The 24717-nt window shown below is 44.4% G+C and overlaps 1 protein-coding gene across 2 annotated transcripts in view; it reads right to left on the reverse strand.

The window, feature by feature from the left end:
- Window positions 1-23993, reverse strand: part of RANBP10 (RAN binding protein 10) — a 70939-nt gene extending 46946 nt beyond the window's left edge. For both annotated transcript variants that reach the window (XM_086757749.1, XM_086757747.1), the window contains exons 1-3: window positions 23784-23993; window positions 22740-22851; window positions 4567-4619 (exon numbers count right to left, since the gene is read on the reverse strand). In XM_086757749.1, coding sequence (XP_086613875.1) covers window positions 4567-4619; window positions 22740-22851; window positions 23784-23988 — 370 coding nt within the window. In that variant the 5' untranslated portion in view covers window positions 23989-23993. The remainder of the gene's footprint in view (window positions 1-4566; window positions 4620-22739; window positions 22852-23783) is intronic.
- Between the last annotated feature and the right edge of the window lie 724 nt (window positions 23994-24717).

Below are 24717 nucleotides of genomic sequence, written 5' to 3' on the forward strand. Positions count from 1 at the left end.
AATGCTGAACAGCAGGACAAGTCAGTTATTAACCAGCGGGTGTTTAAAGTCTCTAGAGGTGATCGGTCAGAACCTACCTAGGCTGTTTCAGAAACTGAAGCAGGGTATGCCTAAGGGTATGGTTTCACAACATTTGAGCCTGAATTAGGACCTGGTTGCTACCATCCAGAATCATCCTTCCTTCCCTCTCTGCCTGGCTGTATGTTCCTATGTTACCCTCAGAGAGCCAGAACAAATGAAACGTTATCTCTCAACAGCATGAAGGCCTTGAGCCAATGCAGAACATCACACGCAGGGGAGAACCATCTCCAGCGTGCACATCTCATCCATATTAAAGACAGAAACACCCATCTTCTCCATTTTATGAAGGTTAGGTGAAACCTGTAGCAAAGCATCAACACATTTTCAGCTGGGCTAGGGGACTGAGGGTTAAATAATAAAAAAAAAAGGACATTTTAAATGTTACGTTCAGGAGGCAAAGGTAAGAGCATTGCTCCATGCGTTCCGGAGGAACCAGCCTGCCACCAGCCCAACGCAGCAGAAAAGCAGGCAGGTTCCTGCCAGGCCTGAAAGCTGGCCAGGCAAAGGAGGTGACAAGTGCCAGAGCCAGGGGCTTGCACAAGGGAAGAGGGACTGTGCAGCTGCAGGTGGGGGGGGGGAGGAAGGGTTGGGTTTCTCCTCTTTGATGACAGCGAGTTAGATCAGTTCAGCTGTAACATGTAACTTCATCCTCAGACACCAAAACGCTCAGCACACGTGAAAAAAGTTCTATCTGGGGAAAGAAGCAAGCAGACATTTCCATAAAAGTCACTAGTTTAAAGCAGAACACTGATCAGTAAGTGTTCTAACTGTCTTTTAAAAATTTTAAAAACAATAATTAAAAAACTCAACAAGATATGTCAGGGTCACAAAAGCTGGTACTTCAACAAAAATTCTACAATAATTTCAGACCTACTGACTGAATTTCAAAGCACAGTCCACAGAAACCTTGAGTGGAACAGGGACAGGGAGCTCTCCATTTAAAAGCCATCTCTGTTCACAGGGCAGGGACCGGTAGTCGAAGGAAACGCTCAGGTTGCTCCAACCACACTTCCAACCTTCAGAGAAAGCTCAGCATTATCCCCACCAGCACTGAGCTGGGCTGAAGCCAAAATAAATTTGTCATAAAGCACAAATGCCCTGACTTGAAACTGGATGTAGCCAAAGTGTTTGTTCTCAGAGGGGGCAAAGGAGTCTGAGACAGAATCCAGCAGCAAGATTGTTCTCTGAATTTGAGCTGACAGGGTGCCAAGGATCCCCAGTGAAAGTCAGAACAAGAAAGGGACCAACTTTGGCCCCAACTCAGGCTTGGGGCTCCCAAACCACTACTTGTAGAGGGTCACATAGTGTCCTGCCAGCACGCCAAGTGAAAATTGATCTGTTAAAGCAGAAGTGATTTAGAAAGAGCCTAAGGAGACAAACTTGGCAGGGTTTCAGGTCACAAAAAGTTAAAATTACACTTTGACATGAAGCCAAGTCAAGACTCCAAAGTCTGACACTCCTTTGTGAGCTCTCGCTTGCTCTGTGCTGCGAAGGACCTGATAACGGTTAAGCCTGATACATGTTTCTCGCTCTTCAGTTACTTGAGCAATATAGTATAGAAAAATAAATGAGACTCATTCTCCAAAAGCCAGGAAGATAATTATTGAGCTGTAACACAGAGCCATGCAGTTCACTTTACACAGATGACAGGAGATGGACCTGACTATGCCCACAGAATCACTCTTGGCAGCATAACCTGCATGTGATCAAACAACAGGTTGACAGGATCAAACTGGTACAATTAATTGCTAAATAAGCACTCTCTGAAGTCTCAAGTTCACTTTATGTTTTATTTCAGAGAAAAGAATCCCACTTTTGCCATGTACACTCCAGAGAAAATAACTAGCATACAGGCACTTTGATTTAAACTGGCCCATGCAGCTCTCGGGCTTTAAAGCCATTTATCAGAAGTGGTTTGGCTAATTTTCAGGATCTAAAGGAAAAAAAAAAAAGAAAGAAATTATGTTGGCTGTTCAATTTCAGGACAGCACATCTATGACATTCAGCACATATCATCTCAGGTCAGTATTCAACCATGGGTTTTACATATATATATATATAAATATATATATGTGTTTGTGTGTGTGTGTGTTATAATCCCAGGAGAATCCTGGGTTAAGCATAATCCAACCAACAGTCTACAGGCAAAGACTACGAGACAATCCATTGCACAAGCCAGAGAGCCATTTCTTGAACAGAATATGCTCCCTTAACAGCCAACAACTCCTCTTCCAAGCAGCCAAGCACTTCAACCATGGGAAGAGATGATGGGACTAGACTCATGCTTCATCTTGTACATGCACACAACCCTTGTGGGTCAGGAGGATTGGAGGGAGAGTAGAGGGAAGACGAGTCTGAAAACTAAGACTAAAACTAAGACTTCTATATCTGTTGACACCAGACCATCTTGATCTAGACATTCCCTACTTTTTTGCAAGCAAGTATACCTTGAGAAAACTGGCAGTGTCCTGCCTTCCTCCTTCCCTAGTCTAGTTCTGAGTGGATAAACATCTGTGACCTTAATTCTCTCTGATGATTCTCTCTCTCCAATGTTTATATGCTGTAGTTGTCATAACAATTAACAAACACAGTATGCGGTAAGATGTAAATTCTTTAAAACATGGGTGTCACTGAAACCATTCTCTCAAAACCAGAGTTATCACAGAAGTGTAGAATAGCTAAGGAGGAAAGGGACCTCCAAAAGTCACCTAGTCCAACCCTTGCTCAAAGGAGGTCTAATTAGATCATATTGGTCAAGGCCACGTTCCATTGGGTCCTAAATATCTCCAAAGTTTGAGGTTCCACAAGCTCTCTGTGTAGGTCTGAAATTACCAGAGAAAAACAGATGCAAGAAAGGTTGTGCCCAAGTCAGACCAACATCTCAGGACTTGCCTCTGACAGTGGCAGTAGACTCTCAAGGTCGCTCAAACATGATCAAAGTGGTACCTGGAAAAGGAAAGTCTGCCTGCAACGGCTAATCATGGTTGTGATTTATGAACGGCCCACACATTGCACTGACATTTGTTACAAAAATAACAATGCTTATTGTTTCACCAGTGACATTTTAATTGAACTAATTAACTAATGCAATTAGCCTACAATTCCAAATTTCTTCTTTATCAATGCAAAATGTCCCAAATGCTCCCTCATGCATTCTAGAAGGTCTGCATGCTTCTCTTCAGCAACAAGACAAGACAGTTGTTCGATTGCAAAATTCAGCAGCAGATTTACAAATAAAAGAATGGGCACCAGACAGCTGGCTATTCTCTGAAATTACCCAAGCAGCCTGGCTGTTTTAGTCTCTTTTTCATCTTCTTGCCGAGACTTCATCTGCAGTCTCGGCAGAATTTCAGAAACATAGCTATAGAAATAGACATTTCAGAAATTCGTAACAGAACTACAGAATCACATATTTTGCTACCAGAATAGTCACGGATTTTGCTCTAATGCGGCAACATTTTCAGTTGGAGGTTATAAGGAAAAAATGAGCATGTTCCACTCTCTGAATATGCAAGTTACCAGAGAAGATGACAGCAAAATCCTCACGGATAAGGCAGTTCACAAGGGCCTTAGTGCAAACCCTATGGAAGTTCGTCCTTTCGTTAGGATATTCAGGAAACATTCTCCTTTGGAGATACCACGATGTCTAATAAGGGTTGAACACACATTTCAGCTTCAAAACAACTCCACTAGAAGTAAATCACACTCAAGACAAAAAAAAAAAACCGTCACAACTGGGAACCAGCTGTCACTCATTCTGGCATTTGAAGAACATTCACTTTCTACAAAACACAGAAAAGTCTAGTTTCAAACCCAGCTAAAAGAATTCCTGCCACAGAAGTCACTATGTCCATCCAAATTTAGAAATTAGAATTTTACATAATAAATCAATATTGTTAAAGAAAGATTACCAATTATTTATTTTTAAAAAGAAGCTACTTAACCAACTTAGAGGCTAACATAAAAACAAGTATTTCAAACAAAGCAAGCAACAATTAACTGGAAATACCACTCCATTAACTGGAAATACTACTCTATCACATTTTTCTAGGTTTTTGGTGGGAAGAGGGAAAGAAGAGAGGGAAGACAATATGACAGGCCAATTTTCCTGTCACTTTCAGATTCTTTCATGTAAATTTGTCAAGTGGGATATACAAATTAAATGTCAAATTATTTTGCTACTTATTTTTGAGACGCAAAGAAGAGCTTGCATGTCTGAAAGCTCATCACCTTACCCATTACTCATTAGTTTATTATTAATTTCTATTATCTGCTGAAATCATCATGGCTAAATTAACAATACTAGTAACTCAGTTTAGGATAACACTCAATAGTTTGAAAGTCCCAGATGTAAGACATTTACAGTAACGACATTATATTAATAGAAACACACATTCACTAATTCATATATATAAATTAAAATCTTTATTTCAAATGAACATTTAACATAGTCTGCAGTCAAACCAAATCTTAACAGTGACTCACCAGGAAGCCTGTTCATGTTGACCCCTTGAGCAGAAAGTCCTATTCCCATGTACCTTCAAAAAAATCAAACAAAACATCAGTCAAGCACAGGACGGTCTATCCACAAGATTTCCTGCAGCAGAAATACAGGGGGGGAAAACAATCCACAAATCAGTTAAGGTAAGAATGTTTCATCACTAAAGATTTTCCATTCCTTTTTTAGTCTTCTCTTGAATCCAAGATAAAATGTCAGTCTGCTTTACTGACTGACAGCTTTCCGATACACAACTACAGCTACTCTTTACCTCTTAATAGGTAGGAAACGGACTGGAAAACAACCAGCAATTAAATGTTTGGTGGGTTTTTTTCTATATATCAGGAAAAAAAAATTATATACGTGATTAACAACAGAGTAAAAAAAATACATAAGGGCAGATACAGTATATGAGAACAAATGTGTCTGGCCTAATTTATCGTCTCCAGGAACAGCTGGTAGTGGATGCACAGGACAATCAGTTGTACTTTCCAAAAACATTCTTTCATTGTCCAACACATTTTACAGAATTACCGAAGCAAAAAATGGTCTTTCTGTATTTCACAGCCCCAGTAAATTTTCTTCCATTAATCTGACCGCTTTCTGAGTCTTTGTAAGCTTCTTGGACAGGTAACACGCTGCAGCTCCACCACTCAATTACTGTCCACACCAGTTTTGCTGGCACTTGCGTTTTCAGAATTGGAAGAGAGAGGAAAAGCATTTCTCTGCTAACTTTCTCAAGGATTTTAAAGTCCGCATTTGTGCCCCACTCCCCAATGGTCTCATCTCAAGGCTGACTACTCCCAGTTTACTCTGTTGTTGCTCATATGGAAGCTGCTTTATACTTTTTATTATTCTTGCTACACCAGTTCTGTATCTTCTTTGAGAAGTAGGAGGAAACAAGATCCACAAGCATCATTCACAACACAAACACACGGTGATTATTACACACAACAGTATAATGAAGTTCTCCATTTTGGTTTTTATTCCTCCTCCCCCTCCTGGTCTCAATTATTCCATTTATTTTTTGACTGCAGATGAAAACTGAGCTGTTTTTTTCCACGGAACTGGGACACAAAGAACTTGTCCCTGCACTACACGAGGCAGCTCAGAGACCATTATCATGTCAAGTTTGGATTGTTTATTTCCCCCCCACAGGAATCATTTCACATCTATCCAGACTGAACTGCACCTTTCATTTCATCATCCGTAGTCAGCCCTTGACTTTACAACTATAATTAGCTTCACATTATCAGCAAAATACATAATCTTACTATTAATTGCACTTCCAGGTCATTTATTAAGGCTGTGAATATCAGAGGCTTAGCACACATCCGCGCAGAAATCCACCCGTGAACACCCTCAGCTGCGGTGAGAAGGGGCATGACACCCGTGGGCCATTCACGTCTCTGCCCCGTTTCCTACCTGTTAGCTAATCTTCTAACCAATCACTCAACTGCACAAGCTCCTTCACTTTATCCCATGTTTCCTTTACCTTCCTCAAGGATTTTTGAGACTGGACCTTGCCAAATGGCTTTCACAAGTCCAGGCAGACTGCTCCTTACCTACTTCTGTGTTCAACAGGACGGTAAGGCATAGCCAGCTTTCGCAAAGGCTCTCTTCCTCACTGCAGTATTTATGCACATATCTATTTCGTTTGTTTTATTTCTGTTAATTGGCATGGTCTGTAGTTCTCTCAGTATCCCCAGGAACCACAGAAACAGCTGCCCTGTTACCACGCTCTGAAATTAACAGTTACTGTTGGGCTCTTGTTCATGTGAAGGTATAAATCCAAACAGGCTACAGCCACTGCCCTGCTATTCTTTCACAGGTATCAGTTTTCTTCCCATGGCTTTCCCAACCACATTGTCCATAAATCATTAACCATGTCTAAAGCATTATTTCAGAATTGGACCCCAAAGACACGTTTCTTCAAGCTATGTGGATTAAGTCTCCTGCAGCAATTGTTTCCTGCCCCTGACTTCCCCATCTCAACCACTATCACCAGCCCAAGCAAATAGCACGGAAATGGTAATATTTGATTTTTTTCTTGTTTACACAGGAATTTTAATCCTTAGAGATCTATAACCTTATATAGATCTATAAGATCTATAAGATCTCAGTCTATAATCTCTTTATTAAATAGCACCACTTCTTCACAAACATGGCCAACTTTGTCTTTCTTGTACACTCCATATTTTGGTAGCACGACCTTTCAGATTTTAAACACACGGAACCCAGTTTTACAGTGCTTTAAATTAAGTCAGTCCTTTCTTAAAGAACACACTCTATTTCAGAAGAGTCCCAGCTTCCAGAGGATCCGAACCCCTTCTCCTCAGACCAATTTCTCAGCAATGTACCAGAATGGTCCCTCCTCATCTCTTTTTCAGGTACTGGGCACAATTTTTCAACTTCATATGTAATAGTTCAAAGTTTTACATACTTTTTCTGCTTTTCCCTACACTTTCGGCACCACAGGGACCACAACTATCACTTCATTCTCAGCAACTGGTACAATATTCAGATGCCTTGGGAGAGCAGTGAACTTTGTGCCTACCAGTCAAGTCACTCCTACCAGTGAGTAGGCACCAAACCCAGGTACCTACGTACTCCATCACCGAATTGCTAACCATTCTATACCCTGCCTTTTCCTTTTAGCGGGCCCTTGGCCTCTTATGGTTATCTTCAGAGGAAAATGATATACGGTCACGATATGGAGAACGTATCGCTGGACTCGTAACTTCCCTTCACCCAGCTCAGTGTTTTCCTGCTGCAAGACTAGGGCTCTTCAAGTTCAAAGTTTCTTGGGGTGAATGCTGACAAATAAGGCTACGCCAACGTAACAGCAGCTACAGCCAAGAAAGGTTGGTCCAGGACCTGCAGCTCTCACCATGTATAAATTATGTAATTACACAAGCACCAGAAAAGTGTTAGTGTTTGACAAAGGAAATAGTAAGACCACCATTGAACTTAGAAAAATACTGAAAAGAGGCTTTGGCAGCAGCCAGTTCAGGAGCAGAAGATTTGAACCTCCTCACGGCATTTAGGGTAAACAAGTTTATCTCAGAAACTCTCCAATCACAGAGATTCCAGGACATTTGGCTGGATTTCCTATGTCTCATTTAGCAGGATAAAGAGAGATTTGTGAGGGCTTCCAAAGTGTCTAGGATATGTATTATTACGTAGCAAATCTGATATTCTCCACAGAAATGCTAAAAGCCTGTAACCTGCCTACAAAGAGAAGAGCTTGCCTGGTCATGATGGAAGGAGCTCAAGTGCATCACCTTCCCTACCGCAGGCTAACCAGCTCCTCCAGCACAAAGAGGGATCGTTTCTGTCTCACCTGTGCTAAGGGAACTGGCAGCCAAGGGTCAGCTGGCACCAGCCTGGGCATGCACCCCCTCCAAGGAGGGGTTAGAGGCTGCCTAACAAAAGGCATCCCAAAGGTTTCTGCTGCCACATGCCGCAGAGCAGCCTGGCAAGATGTAACAAAAGAGTGGAGAAGATTCGTACAAAATTAAGCCCTGTATAGTTTGCAGTATGTCCTGAAATAGAAAGCTCAATTGTAAAGACCAGCACTGCTTCAAAAGACACATTAAGTGGGCGAAGAAAAGGCAAAACTTTTGGGCATTCAGCTAAGACAACGGCAGCTAGTCGCTATTCTGATCTTGTGTATCAGTGAAAGGGTTCAGCTTTTTAAGAACAGAGATAACTGCTGGTCTCCACTTCCCTATTATGATAGAAAACACAGCCTGCAAAACACTCCAAGAACCCTCCAGCACCAACAACTGCCAGGAAAAAGACATGGAAGGAGTTTGGAACACCATAGGCAAATTACCACTGCTGGAACACAGAGATGATGAGATATGGTCCCTCACCAGAAGATCTTAAAGAAATTATCTTGGTACAAAAAAAAAAAAAAAAAAAAAAAAGTCACCTCATGGACTGGTAATAGGTTGAAATGATAAGAGATCAAGGATAAGAAAAATGCTCCCAGGAACACAGAGGTGAGGTAAAGACATCATATTACAGGCTCAGAACAAAACCTGTGACCTGAAAAGGCGACTCAGGAAAGCCAAGAAAAAGAAGAGGGGAAAAAAAACAGGAGGGAGGAAAAAACAACATGATTAAGCAGTACAATACAAAGAACTACACCCACCAACCTCATCCTGGGCTGTACTAGTACAAATGCAGGGTCAAACAAAGAGATTGGCTCCCCTCTATTCAGCACCTGTGAGTATCATACTCAGTGTGGGGCTCGCCAACACAAGGAAGAGTAACAAACCGGAGTGAGTGCAGCAGAGGCCACCAAGACAGTCAGGAGGCTCAAGCCACAGGATGCATGAGGAGAGGCTGAGGCAAATGTGTTTTTTCAGTCTTAAGAACAGAAGACAAAGGGGGGATCAAAGTTGTAACAAAGAAAACTCCCATTAGACATTACTAAAAATATTTTAACCATGAGCACGATAAAACACTGGGCCCAGAAAAGTTACTGAATCTCCACCCTTCAATACAGCAAAAAATTTGACTGCACATTATCCTGAGGAACCTGATGTACCTTTGAGGTTGGCCCTGCTCTGGCTGGGGAGCTGAAGTGGATGACCTACAGAGACCCTTTCCAATCTAAGTCTGGTGCAATAATAGCAGAGTGCTTGGTTCTGACTCTGACAGACCTGAAAACTCCTAGCAAAAATCTGTCAAGGAGCAGAGCACTCAACTACTCTGGCAGAAGGATCCCCTCACCTTCATCTGCTCACATTAGCAAGCCCAAAACTCCTGATTTGCCGACAGCTGCCTGATCTTGTTCGATGAGCAGGATATGCCTCTCGGCATAGAGAATGTTTATTATGTCCAATCTATTTGGCTAAGCTGAAGGTGAACTGCAGTAAAACGGTGGCCACTTTGCCTCCACTAGCGCAGCTTTGTCATGCAGCGGTGTTGGCTTCCGTAGTTTCAGTCCCACACAGCACAGCTGCACCAGCACAGGGCCACGGGCCAGCTCCATCCCTCCTTACTGCCCGAGGGTGCTCGCGTGTTCCTCTGCCTCTACTTCTGCTGCTGCTGACATGAGCACATCTGAAATTTAACAGAGAGCGTGGACACTACTTTTCTACACCCAGCCTTGGCCCACAGCTTCAGCAGAATCATGGCTGCAGCATCCTGATAGCTTCCCTTCTGTCCCCATCTCTTGTTGAGTCATTGCACTCCATTGCCACCGTAAGGGTGCAACATTGAACAAACCGTTGGAAATTACAAGAAATAACATAATTGTTGAACTCAGATAGAACAGGTCATCTCTCACTTCAGTTATCCTGCTCAACTTTATTATTTTCTGTGCAGATTCATCCTTCCTCTTTTGTGTTCTGCAGCAAATCCCATGCACATAACCAAGGACAAAAATGCACACAAGAGCATTGTTCCATTTTCAAGCAACAGAGCTTTATATTAGGGCTAGAAGCTTGTATTTTTATAAAAAGCAAGTACTACAAATCCAGAAAATTTTAATTTAAGATGACACTTTAATCTAGATACACAACACTATGGAAAATGTCTCACTGAAAAAAAAAAAAAACAAACCAGCATGACCACAAGCCTTCCTGGTTCACAGAATTTTGCTCTTCAACTTATGTTCCCATTTAAAACTTACGACAGGCTTTAAAAATAAGACCATAATGACTGTAGAACTGTACACAGAACTTGCAGGAAACCTAAAATAAGACTCTCCCACCATGCTGAGTTTCAGCTCCACAGCCCACAGCATATATCCAGAACTGTGACATACACAACTGCTGGTTATTGTTTCAGAAGATGTTTGCTACTTTGCTTTTCCCATCTACTATTGATTAACATATCAGAAGTGATGGATGAAATGAGCTTTGAGATCTACAAAGCCTGAGATTAAAAAAACTGCTCCAGTTTCTTGAATACTGAGGAGAAAAAAAAAAAGGCATCTTCAACTCTACCACCACCAAAAGCATCAGCTGCTTTCTGAACTTGTTGGTGCAGAACAGCTTCTCAAATCAGTTTTGTGTACACAACTAGTTAAACAGTATTTGTGGGCATTCTCAAGTACAACCTACTACTTGTTTTTTTTTTTTAAATTAATGAATTATAACATTCAATATCATTCAACATAAATCTCTACAGGGTCCACCTGCTTGCATCATCGCTGGTTTTGGAGGTTTCAGGTGTGGACAGACTCCACACAGGGTATACATTAACTGGAGCCCCTCTTTGAGGGATTCAAAGAGCCTCTTAGAAGAGGAAGCACAGATACAGCAATATGGAAGAAATGTAAGAAACACTGCCACACACTTTCAAATGGGAAAAAAAAAAAAAAAAATCTTTTTTTAGAGTTTTAGGTAATGATACATCTGATGGAGAATGGATTTAAATGTAAGATATATGCCCTAACTAAAGCCAGGCAAAAGTGACCTCCTAAAACCATCTCCTCAGCAGTGAGCATTGAATACTTGGAACTGCCCCCCACACCCAATCAGAAGCTTCAAAACTGCTGCATCAGTAGATCAATTCCAAACAGAGCAGAGAGACAAAAATAAACGCAGACACATGCCAGTGATTCAATGAGAAGCCTGGTTTCCACTTACCAGCAGCCCCGGCAGTTACCATAGCACCAAATTTTTCCAGACTTCTACTGCATCTCAGCCCTGCCCAGTCAATACTGGTTGCCTTTTAAAAATGGAATAGACTGAACCAGCCACACTAACCACCAGTCACAACATCAGCTCTGCCTCTTTTACCCACGCATGGGCTCTCCATGGCCACAGCAGACAAGTGAAGGACCTTGGTAACAAGCCCTCGTGCCAAAAGACTCTGGCTGCACGCGCACCTCCACACAGCACACAACCAGAATTGCCAATGTTTTTCCCTCTAGATCTTAGAGCACCATGAGCGTGGTAAGATTGAGTTCAAAGAGACAAAGCTTTTCGGTTCCCTCGCCCAGTTCCCAAGTACTTCTGCAGCAAACATCAGCATGTGTGCTGCTCCAGCACAGTGATATTCAAATAGGACAGCATTCCCTTTTGGCTCCTAAGAGAACTTGGGTGGTGGGTTGTGCCGCACAGATATTTTCAGTGTTGCAATTTAAATGTGTATATCTTTAAAATAGACTTTTTTTTTTTTTTTTGCTTCTGCCAATAAAAGACTTTCCCTGAAAAAGATATGGAAAGAGCCAAAATGATGACTGTACTTCTAAATTAAAATTCAACTCCTAAAGATACAAAATATCTCAGATGCACTGACTCAGCCAGGAAGCATTATATATTGTCACTGGGCAGAAATTAGCCAAAAAGCAACAAGAAAAGTTGTTTCACAGGAGTGACAGTGCTTGACTAACCTAAATTCAAAGCGATCTCTTCAAGAGGCTGTTTTAGGTGTTACTCATACAAGTAGAGGAGTACAGTGACGGCTGCCTTTGGTTTGTCCCCAGAAGGGGAACCCACCCATGTGACAAGCAATGCATCGAGTCAAAAGACATTTTTTCAGAACAAATATGATACCCAGAGAGCCTGCCAAAAAGCCAACATAAGAAAAGTTTTTTGGTTAGTCTAAAGCAACTTTGTGCAAGCAACCCACAAAAATCCTCATGAACCCAGCAGAAAAACTTTAAGAACAGAGCTGCCCTTTGACAGCAGGTAGCTAATGCTGAAATTCCAGCACTTGCATGCATTTGGCTTTTCAAGTGCAGGAATGAAGAACTTTGGGGTAGAACAGAGGAGAACACAGCAACAGAGCTCATGTGTAGAACATCTCCCTTGGAATGCCTGGAAAGCACGCAGCACTTGGGAGGCATTGCTATACGCAAAATAAACACAAGGGGGGTAGAAGGAGGGACAAAGTAATTAATCCATGGCCATAACTGGACCAGGGCAGTACACCTTAAACAAAGAAAAAGGTATTTGTATATCCAAAAAGCTACAAGACTTTCTCCAAGAAACTTAAAAAACACACTCAAATGCTAGTTCTGACAATTAGCAGAGATTTATTAGGGCTCTGCCATGAAAAGAAAGATATCATGGTCTCCCTTTATTTATTTCTTAACCTGTTGAAAGGTACCAAGCCAGGATGGTGAAACACTCCGTGCCACTCCTCTTCCAAGTGCCTGTGAAGTTTAGCTAGAAGGCAGACAAACTTCACCCCATCTGAAAGGCGGGGAAACTAAGGTGGAAAAAATGCATCAGTTTAGCACTGGTTGGCTATCCAATGGTCACAAGCCATGAGATAAAACTCTTCTTTACTCTGCCAGTAACACCCTGCCACAGTAGTCTCTCCTTACAGCATGCTTCACTATGTATGCTAAGATACACCAAAGCCTAAACTTAAAGGGCTAAAAACAGAGACATTAATTTGTTTTGTAGGCAGTGACTTCCAGTAAAGCAGTCATTCCCTGCTCAGTTGGTGAACTAACAATATCACAAACACGCAGCAGAAATTCCTGGGATTGGCATTTTGCTACGTGGCTCAGCCAAGACCAAGCAGCTCAGCAAAGCCATGAATTAAACAAGGGATGTTCCTCCCTTCCAGAGGCAAGTTTGTGATTCAGAGGCTTACTGCATCCTGCCATGTTTTTCTAATAACCACACGTATCTGGTAGGAATCCTGTCCTCCCAGCTATCATGCACCCCATTCTTTCAACACACACAGTTAAGTCTAAAATAACCAAGCTCAATTACTCAGAGATTAATAATACACCCCGTCATACTGGTGGCATTTCAGTGACTTTCAGAGTCTCTTGTGCAAAGCTCTGAACTATCATTCCTGTAGCCTGAGGTGGGCCCTGACTTCATGCCAAGTTTAAAGAGTGGAGAGAAGTGATAACCCTTATCAATTCACCACCTGAAACCACATTGTTGCAGTTATGGCGGGGGAAGGGGCATGTTATTTTAAAACAACGAAAAAAAAGTTACATCTGTTTAAAAAAAATTACCTACGGTACATAACATACTGGATTCCAGCTGTCTCCGACTCCTCAGTCTAACAATAAATATTTTGGAACTACTTCTTAATGGAATAGAATGAACCTCTGAAGTGGAAGCGGTCCTGGTTTTATTCGTGGATACTCTGCTGTTCTGTAACAGCACTTCAGAAATAGCACTGATGGGCTCCAGAAAGAATCGCAACTCCCCAAGCAGAGGTCAGTAAAGGCAAATAATGCAAGGCTGAAAAGAAGTAGATAAAGGCAAGAAAATGAAATCCTTAAGAGCTCATTAAAAACATCCACTAGTATCCCGAGGCATGGAGAAGTCCACTGCGTGTCAGCCCTTGGCAAGGCAGAGAAGCTCTAAAAGCCAAAAGAGCACAGAAGAGAAAGTGAGTGAGCAAAACAAAATTAAGAGGCAGCAATCTGGTAACATAACACATCTTCTCAGTCTGCTTATGAGTAAAAACTAACACAACAAAGGAAGAATAAAAACTCTTTTCTTTAGACTGAGGTAACAGATTCCCAGCTCCCTTCCAATTTTAGGATCACATTCAACTGGTAGATGTCAGCTGTAGGAAGGGTCAAACCTGTCCCTTTTCTGTGCGCTACCTTCAGGAAGGGGAAAGACTGATGATGTAGATTAGCAAAACACAGATCAGAGATGAAGACTTGACTTGAGCACCACTTAAGAAATAAAATGCCTAATACAAGCCTCACCAGGCTAAAATCACCGCTAGGATCTGGCCAGAACAACTAACTTTTCCATCTCCCACCACAAGCGCCATCACATCCAACACAACCCCAAACCCTGCAATATACAGTGGCCAAAACCAACTGTATCTGAAGCTAAGGTGTCCAAGATAGCTTTCCAACTTTAGATTTTTCATTCTTGAGAGCTGAATTGTTCTCTAAGTCAGCTGGTATTCAACACAGTTCATTCACATAAACCACATCAGTGGCAAACAGTGCATTCACTCTGGAACCAGCATAAGGCATTACTGATACTAATTCTCTGATTATTTATTCTGGCTACACCCAATTGAATAAGTAGGAATTTTGTTCCGTTTTTCCTGCTGATTAACAAGCCTCACTTCCAAATGCACTGCTGAAAATCTGTATCCAATATATTAGGGAAGTTAAACAGGTTTCCACAACTGAATGGACGTAAGAGTGTTTGACTGCCAGTCTAAGCAACTGGCCATTGTTCCTGGCGTGAACAAAGCCCAGGAAACAGTAAGGACAGACACCAGAGGTATGACAAATAGTCAATAGAAAGGCATCCAAAAGAGGGCAAGTCATACAAAGACTACAAGTTTCACACTGAAGACTAATCTTGCCTCAGTCCATCATAACAGAGTCAGCTTCAAACAGCAGCCTGAGTTCTGTTTTCACCACTAAAAAACAGGGGGAACAATGTAAGTGCAACACCCGAATCAGAAGCAAACGCCGCGCTGCCAGGTAGCTGCTTCTCTTCAGAGGTATTCTCCCATCCCTGTAGGCTAATTTCCTCCTGTTTAGGCTTCAATCAGGAAATGGATGGTAACAATTCTTAGGAAAGGAGGATTTATCTGCTAACATAAGTTTTCATGGAATTATAGAATAACTGCAATATTTATGTAAGATCTATTTTTTTAAATTATGTGGAAAATATATTACAGCAAAAGTAGCACAGAAAGTTTTGACAGATGATTTATGAAATAAGAATACTTTCTGTTTAGAACAGTGACAGATAGCCAGAGCTAGGAGAGTGCTGCGAAAGCAACACACACTGCATTCACAGATCCCCACGTGCTGACGGCTCCACAAGGAACAGAGACTGGACGTGGAGAGCATCCACACAAAGAACTTGTAAACAAGAAGGAAGATTGTGTCTCTAGGGTTGAAACCGTAGTGTGGAAACAGAGATGCAGCCTTATACTGCAGGTACATCATCATCCCCGTTCCTAGAAAAGCAGGTAAGGAATCTGGCAGCACAGTCCGTAGAATGCAGTGAACACAGCTCAGCTTTACAGGGCCAGTGGCAGAGCTGAAAAAAAGAGTCAGGCTTCACCATAGATCATAAATTCTTTAGCAGTACATCATCCCAGAGCTTCATAAGTGAAGGAAAAAAACTTCCCCCTCTAAAAGTTATGCAACTTGTACAATTTAATTATTAAACAGAGAAGTGCTTAGATCTATAACCCCAGAACATTTAAACAATTAGTTCCCCCCATTCTATGATTTGATTTATTAACTGTAAACATATCCTGAAGAATTGAAGCATAATAACGTTGTACACATATTCTATAGATGTTCAGTTGATTCTGCTAGAGTTTACTTTTGCCATATTCCTACCTTTTCTATAATAGATATTTAGAAATAGCAGGGAGGGGGGTGAGGGGAAAAAGAAAAAAAAACCCACAAAACTTTTCCTGAAATGTTTCTCTTTAATGTGCAAAATCTCACAAATTAAAAGAAAGAAGAAAATAAAACAAAAAAAGAAAGAAAAATTAAACAAAAGAAATTTAAACAAAATTCTGTTAATTTTTCTGTCTTTAACAAAAGAAAGAAAAATCAACAGAAAGAAGTTATCACAGCCTGAAATCGGGGAGGTCTCAGACTTCCAACATACCTAAATGCACACATCACAAGTGAAAAAGTCACACATCACCATCGCTACTTCCATTCTGTTTCCTAATTTCACAAATTATTTTCATGAGAAATTGACATCCTACCATTACAAGGGATAAGGCCATGACACTGCTATAAAGCACCCAGTTTCACTTTCCAGTTCGTTGATTTGAAAACAAAATGCAATTAAAAAACATTATCAACTGCAAATCAGACAGACCAACCTCACAACTTGCTTTTCACTGAAAAAGCTGCTCTCAGTATTACTCCCTTTTGCAAGAGCTTGACAGAACAACAACAAAAAATAACACCACGTATGAGATGTCATCAACTGATGCGAAGCCTCTGCAGAAAATGAGTGTCTCTACACTTCAGAGCACCACAGCTCAGTCAGTCAGTAGCAGAGCAAGCACGACTTGCTTGGGCAAGACTGCATGCGAACGGGAACAAGGCGAGAACTGTTTACTGGCTCTACTCGGGGGGATTCACGTACATGTTGGTTTGTTTAAATGACTGTCTGCGGAGCAGCATAAATTCAAGTAAGCAGACATACCTGCAAACAGCAGAACAACCCTCCCTCTCTGTGCTCGTTCTGGACTCTTGGAAACGATGACGGAAAAAATAAAAAGGGGGAGGAAATCAATTATTTACAGGCTTATCAGATACAAATAAGGGATCACACAGCACGTGCAGACACTAGAAATACTCCGTTGCCCCAGAATATTCCTTAGCCTTCCCTACAGCCACGTCCAGACACACACAATATTATACGGTGTCCGCAGTACAACCAGCTGATGGACGCACGCAGACAGCCATGCCGTTACAGCCACCAGCGTCAGAGCGCTTCACGGCCAGGCCTTCTATCAGCATCTGGAAACTATTAGAGCACGCGAGTGCAAAGCTTTTCAAAGAGCCATCACGCTCACCATATGCTGAGGAGAAATGGAAAGCTGGCAAGGAGAAACATAAGCAAGGAAGAAAGGGGCAGATCACTTGCTACTAATGTAGAGACTGCTAAACAACCAATACATCTGACCTTTATTTTTCTTTTTCAGTCAGAGAGAAACTAAGCTATTTTTAAATCTGAGATATGGTGCACTTGTGTAAGAAAGCTAGAGGAAGAATTAAATAAACTTAGTATGGACCAAGGTAGATTAGCTCTTCCGCCACTCTCCTGAAAGTAGTCTTTCTTTCCTCTCTCAGAAAAATGCCTGCAACCTAATCCAGTGCTGATCGACATCTCTGGACAACAGGCTGCACATCCCAAAGCAACCATGAAACAGCTGAAGACGGTGCTGTGAGAAGGATACCAACACACCTTTCCGCCCTTTTCTTCTCACCCTCCCTCTTCTGCCCTTCTGGGTCTCCTCTTCCCCACCTAGTGCACGGAAAGCACTGTATCTGGGACTGATCCAGCAAAAAGACAGTTAACACGATCCAGCTCATTACACAATCGCTACTGCTGGGCAAAGGAAAGGGCTGGAAAAAAAAACAAAGTCACAGGAAGAAGAACAGCTAGACTGGCTCTTTCAGCAGTCTTCCTGTGACGGCTCAAAGTCCTCGTGAAACCACCTGGCCCCCTTGGCACAGAGGCCTGTGCCACTTGGCACCTCCTCTGCCCACAGGCCACGCTTGCTCTGTTTGCACAGAACACGCAGAGCCACCATGGACAGGCAGCAGGCTCTGCTGCCACCAGAGAGGTCAAACTTGCTGCAGAATGGCAGCGCGCCAAAGTATCCATGAGTAAACCCCTGTTCAAAACAACTACCAGAAAAGACAGCTGTCGACAGCAAACTGTCATTGCAAAGGCTGCTTGACTGTCTTTTCCAGGAGCAGCTCAGAAACGCAGAAGAGGCTGCAGGACAGGTGACTTTTGCTAGAATCAGGAATCCATGCACAATCAGCGTCAGCCTCTGGGATGTCCTCCCCGGTCACACTCCGCTACAACCCACCGCGTGGCTGGGGGAGGTAAAACAGGTCAAGAAAGTGAAATGGTGGTCAGGAACTACTGCCACCCATGAGACAATCCACCTTGCCCCAGCACAAAGAGGACAACAAAGACAAACTGTCCTCCTGAGTCACAACAGCCTGGAAGTTGTGGGTTGACTGCCCTACCCTGATGAGTCTTACACTGTTCCTGTTTACCAAGCAGAGCCCACCTAATGGGGAAACAGAAGCTGTGAGATGTGCTGACAAATCAACAGCAAACAGAAACACATATTTGAGAGGGAGAGGACAAGAGTCCCATGCTTCAAATATAGTTAAGGTTGAACTGCTACAAACATCACCGTGACAAAAGCAGGAGTTATTTGTGGCAGCACAGGAACGTAAGAGTCACGTACATTTCTGCCAGTCTGCTCATCTGAGGAACGCTGGAAGCGAGCCATCCACAGAACTTCCCTTGCCACAACCTGTGACCTGTTGCCTCTCATCCTTTTGTTCCAATTGACAACATTCAGGAGACACACACACAGTGGCTCAGGAATTAAGTACCCAGCAAGTCCTAAGACAAAACTATTCAACACCACTTTGAATGGAACTCAGTGAGGCTTGCTGCAATCCTGCCCTTCTCCCAGCTCAGCCCATCCCTCTATCGACTCTCCTGCAACCCACGTCAGGGAGCAAAACCCTGAAAAGCAGTCCTCAATTAAAAAAAAAAGAAAAGGCAGCAACTTCTGACATTGTCAATAGATTAAATCATCATAATTATTTTGATGTGGCTGGTTTTCAACCAGTTATCTCCTTGAACCAGCTCACCACAGGCCTGGCTAACAGATCGTCAGACAGTCCCACAGGGCAGAGTCCCACAGGCTTGACTGGTATCACCTTAAATTGTTGTGGAACCACTCCCTGTGTGTTCACTGCAGACAAGGAGGTGAGAAGAGGGCTGGAAGCTAAATTCTCCTTTACTCTCTGAGGGTAACAACCATCTCCCCAAACAAAGAGTAGTGTGAACAACGGATCAATCTACTGACAGATGTGATTTGTTACCTAGCCTCCCTGTCAAGGCAATTTTTCAATGGTAGCCTGGCAGCCTCCCCTCTTCTAGGGAAAAAAAAAGGTGAAGTAAAATAAAACCACAAACCAACCCAAAAACCACCAGTAAATAAAGATGAGCTCTTAACAGTAAAGACAAAAACCACCAGAATGAGAAAACCACCATTCAGCTAAAAGTAAGTCTCAATGATCTTTAACTCAAAGAATTGTGTTTGTATCTCAGTGCATGAGCAGTGGAAGATCCAAAGCTAAGAAAAGCTGATAAACCTTAAGAGTTTCTTAAGTGCTCCAAATAAACTTTTTGCATGCTGTACTTGCTTTGAAATATCTGCTAGTAAACTATGCTAGATTTTACTGATGTCAAGGGAGAAAAGTCTAGCAATGGTAAAGGGACAGTTTTCATAAATCATTTAATTTGCTTCTTTAAAAAAAAGCACCGTTACGGAGCAGGTGCATTAAAGGGCAGGGGATAAAGACAACGCCAGCTACGGGTGCAGCGCCGTGGCAGTCTAAAGCAAGTTGTGTCTGTGCTGCTGCAGTCCCTCCCTCTTCCCTTGCCCTGGCACTGGGATTTGCAAAACTGAGCAGAGAAGTAATCTGCCTGAAAAGCGAAGGGAGGTGAGGGTGTTTGTTTTTACTGCTAGGATACAACGTGGTGGGAGGAAACAAAGGAGGGAACCACCGCATACTGGATTTAAACCGCCTTAGCCCCAAGAGAGTAACAGAAGGGAGAAGCCACAAAGGTGGTACTGATACCTCAGCTGTCTCAATAGCTCAGGTTTCTCTACCATGGTGACACCACCAATCCAGAACTGGCACTGTCTGATGCCAATTCAAGAACCCTCTTATCACAGCCTGTCATATACGGGCAACATCTCTTCTCTGGCTGCAAAAAGTCGCCACCTGAGCTTCAGGACTCTTTCATCTCCAGTAAAAGCCACTGGGAGCTTCTATCTCATTTCTTACCTGCAACTTCAGTTTCGGTTGTTTATTAGCACTGTCAGCATCTAACTGACAGCGCCAGACTAACAATTTGTTAGCACAGAAAGGTGACAGATTTGTGCTATCGAGCAAAACCAATCAGAACTCCTCAAAGTACACTTCCTGAAATTTGTTCCACCAAAGTATTTTTTGAGCAAGTCTTGTTTCAAAATACGATTGCTCACATTTTAAACCTAAATGTGCAAAGCTGTCACAAACTCCAGCAAGAGAGACATGGTGAATAACATCATGTGATCCTTACCTCACTACTCCATAGAGCGTAAATAAAATAACAAGGTACAGAGCAGAGCCCTTACACCTGAAGGAAATGAGTTCAGAAAGATTCCTCCTCTTCTCCCTCTCCCCTTGCCAAAGGGCTTCCAGTTGAGCTCCCAGGGACATGCTTTACCACTTACGTCACTTGAAAACTTCCTTTCGTTTCCTCCAGCCCCTTCTTTAGATACCTGAACTTTTGTTCCTTTAAACTGAAGCCACTGCGGTGTAACAAACACTGGAGAGCTTCCTAGGAAGAAAAATGTCTCCACTGTAGCTCACTATTACAACAAATGAAGCCTTCAATGGGCAGACTTCAAACTATCAAAGATGAGACATACAAGAGTACCTTCTTAAGTGACAGACAGGCAGCAGCTACAATACAAACTCACAACTACAAATCCCCAGCACCACAGTGCGCAAGATAAAAATTGGAGCGCTCTCTGCCAGCACAAGAAAAACAAGGCACAGGAACGGCTGAGACATCAGACAAGCTCTCAAAGTCTCACCGCTGCACTGAATTCAGATCATAGCTGTCAACATCTCATGTCTGCATTGCTAGAATGTTAATACACACGGTTCCGTATCTTTGAAAGTACTCCTGGAAAGTAATTGTAACTATACAATACAGTGAAAACAAAAATAGACTATTAACTAGAAAACTGATCTTGGGAAACAAGCAGCAAATTCCATTTTCTCCCTGCAAGATTGATCCAGAACACAGTAAGGATTAAGTGCTGTTCAGTGACCTTTTGTAATGTGATTTCTTTTGGAAACTGTCCTGAAGTTCACTGTAAATTATTTTAATTTTATCAGTAACATAAACTAATCAAGGGCAGGATTTCAAAACAGACAAGCAGTTAATTGCCAAGTCAGTGAGCTGAAGGAATAAAGATGGTCCTTCCCCTGCATCTGTAAAGCATTCAGCCCAGCATCCACCTCTGCACAGATAACCTAATAATTGTGGCAGGTCTACACGCAGCTCGATTCAAGATCCTTCACAAGTCCCTTTACAAATAGGCCACTTCTCAATTCAGCCATGACAGCACAGAATTTCAACAGTAAGAAATTATGACTTCAATTTGTTTTCTGGTAGGAGTGCTTGCTGCTCTTCCCCAGGACCCTAAACTAGCCAGAGTACAAATGTTATTCTTGAAGGATTGGATTAATTAATTAATTACACTCAACACCTTCTCCTGTGCTGCTTTCCCTTCTGTGTGGTTGTATCTGTGATACCGATCCTTTAGCAATGAAAAAAAGCCAACCACATACACACACAGCAGGCTGATACCTTTATAATGATTAAAAAACAAATCTATACTAGCAGCAGAAACCCAGACCTTGTTAGAAATGCCCCTCTCCTGCTTTCCCACACTCCCCAACATCCTCAATATGGCTTTAAGGAACCCCACACACATCCTGGTTCAGTGACATCTTGGATCAGAACAACGCCCAGTACAGCGACCGCAAGACTGGATGAGATCCAAAACCCAGTGCCAGTTCAGTGCGCGGAGGTGCTGCCTGGCAGCGGACGGCTGCATCTAACCTAGGACAGGCTTCGGATTTGCTGCTTTTGCAGTCCTCCAATGCTGCTGTTCTAAGTAGAGCAGGCTGCTAGGGCAAATGCAGTCTCAACACAGCCTACAGTATTAAATATTACCACAAAAAACATTATTTGGTTGGGAAAAACCTTTTCATATTTAGCATTCTGGTTCCAGCACAGTCTCCCACGCTCCCACAGCTGCTATCTGCTGTGGCAGTCTGTGGCGCAACCTATCCCGAGATAATGACTTGGGTCCAAATTCAGGTCCTAGACTAGAGATGACAGGGTTACCGCAGATTCCAGCTTATATTCACTGCCATCTCATTCCCCTCTCTTTGAATATAATTTTCTTGATCATGCCCACAGGGTTTCTAAAAAACAGTGTCAGAAGTTCTCCTTCCGGTGCTCAAGTACTGCTACGTCTGCTCTTCTCCATGCAAACATCTCTAACAGTCCAAAAAGCTCAAGGTTCCTTCCTTCTTATTTCACTTCGCTTCTGAGGCATCATAATTCCAGAAATCTGAGTGACAAGACATAGTCAGCAAGAGGAAAAACTATTGAAATTGTACCGGAAACCCAAAGTTTCCTATATTTTTAAAACTGCCCACATCAAACAGCACAGATAGCAGCTGTGTAACTGCCTCTGCTTCCAGTGAGATCTACCACATTTACATCTATTAACCAAGAGAATATAACCTCCCCGTGATGTACACCCAGCAGCCATGGGACCTCTAATCCTTCCAGAAAGGAGGTCAGCGTACAGCAGAACTGCTAACCACACAGCACCGACCATCAGGTTGAAGCAAGGCACTTACCCATCTCTACCTTTACTGACGATCTTCACTTCAAAGTAATAAATGCCACAGGCTGCAGGTATAGGGTGCGTAGCCCTGACCGAGGCAGCATCTTTGTGATTTTTACCGTGACCTAGGAAAGAACAGAAGTGTAAGTCCTGATGGGATCTGAACTCTCCCACATTTTGTTTTAAAACACTGCTATCTGAATATGGTGGGGATCTGTTTCTACATATATCCACAACTCAAAGCACGCTTTTCAGAGAACTAGAGTACACAGTCCTGCGCTGCCACCACGAACCACCCCTACGCTACAAACACTGTGGTTTTTTCCTTTGTTTTCACTATGGAGTTACTGAGAAAGACTCACAGTACGATCTCTCCCCGTCCTCACATACATCATTTGAAGACCAACATACACAAACAGAAGGCAAAAACGATTACACAAGAGGGGAATGACATCAGTGTTTACTAACCAGGCAGCAAAAGGAATGATCAGCTCTGCTCTGGGTGGGTAGGGAGAACGGCCTCCAATAGCGAGCAAGAAAAACATCTGTGCGATTCCCCAAGTCCTACAAGTCTGTTAGCACCTATTTTGTGTGAACTCAAGCAGCCAGAGCCCCAGTTACACAGAGACTCGATGCCATCCGACCCTCTGGCCGGGTTTTAAGCAGGATGACAGAGTAAACAGACGATTTGGCTACAAGAGGTGCTCGGGCCCGGGCTGGTGACACTGCAAAGCGCTGTATAAGGCGCCCACTCCGCCAGGGGACGAGCCCTGGGCCCCAGACCCCCTCCGCTTCCCGAGCCCAGGAAATCCCCGCGCCGAGCTGCAGTCCGGCCACGGCACCCACGACGAGCAGCCCGCCCCGGGACCGCACCTCGGCGCCCCCCCACCCCCCCCCTCCCCGCGCTGCTCCCTGGCCCAGGCGCCCCTTTCCCCCGGGGCTGCCGCCACAGCCCGCCGCCCGGCCGGCCCCGCGGAGCGGCCGGGCCAAGGGCCGCGCCGGGGCCTCCCCCGCTCTAGGCCGAAGCCAAACCCGGCGCCGCCGCCCAGCCCGGCACCTTTGTAGTGGACGCGCAGGTTGCCCTGCGAGAGGCCGATGTAGTTGTACTTGTCCTTGGGGCTCCAGGACCGCGGCAGCGGCGTCTCCTCCTGGTTGACGGCGGGGTAGAGGCGGCGGAGGCGCTGGCTCAGCTCCTGCTCCTCGGGCGGGCACGGCAGCGCCGCGTCCCCCCCGTGCAGGCTCCCCGCGCCCGCGTCCGCCATCTTGGATTCGCTTTGTGTCACCGGGCGGGGAGCGAGGCCCGGCTCCTGCCGCCAGCCAATGGGCTGCGAGCGTGGCCACAATGGGGCCGCGCTGCCCGACGGGAAGCGGAGTCCGCACCACTCCCGCCCCCCCGCCTCTTGCGGTCTCTAGGACTACAGGTCCCGAAAGGCGCCGCGCTGCAATCACCGCCCCCCTCCTCGCCGCTCTGCACGCTGGGAAACGTGTCGCCCCCTCCGCCCGGCCCCGGCGAGCGCAGCCGGCTGCGGGACTCCCGTACCCAGCGTGCTCCGCGGCACCCAGGCGCCGAGGGGTCGCCTCGAGCTTGCCGGCGTCCGCCGACCGCCTCCTCTCAGGGGCCGGTTTCAGCCGCTCCGCCAGCGCTGGCAGACAGCGCCGTTCCGGCAGCCCGGCCCCGGGCCCGGTCGCTCCGCAGAGCCCTCTTCCCTCCGGGGCGGGGCCAGGCCGCGGCGGGGCTGCCTGCCGCTGGCGAGCTGCACCAGTGCGTCAGGCGCTGCTGGGGCAGTTGTGGTGGCACGCGAGGGGGTCCTGGGGGCGGGGAGCGTCTCCATGGCGACGGGTGTAAACAGCGCGGGCGGTGCGGGCCATGGCCGCGCTGCGCCGTGCCGGTAAGGGCTAGGCCGGGCCGGAGGGCGAGCGGGAGCGGGCTGTCGGCGGCCGGGCCCTGCCCTTCCCGCGGGGCTGTGGTGCTTCTCCGGCCCCGCCACACG

Source organism: Chlamydotis macqueenii, chromosome 13 (genome assembly GCF_036417535.1).
Source record: "Chlamydotis macqueenii isolate bChlMac1 chromosome 13, bChlMac1.mat, whole genome shotgun sequence".
Classification (NCBI taxonomy): Eukaryota; Metazoa; Chordata; class Aves; order Otidiformes; family Otididae; genus Chlamydotis; species Chlamydotis macqueenii.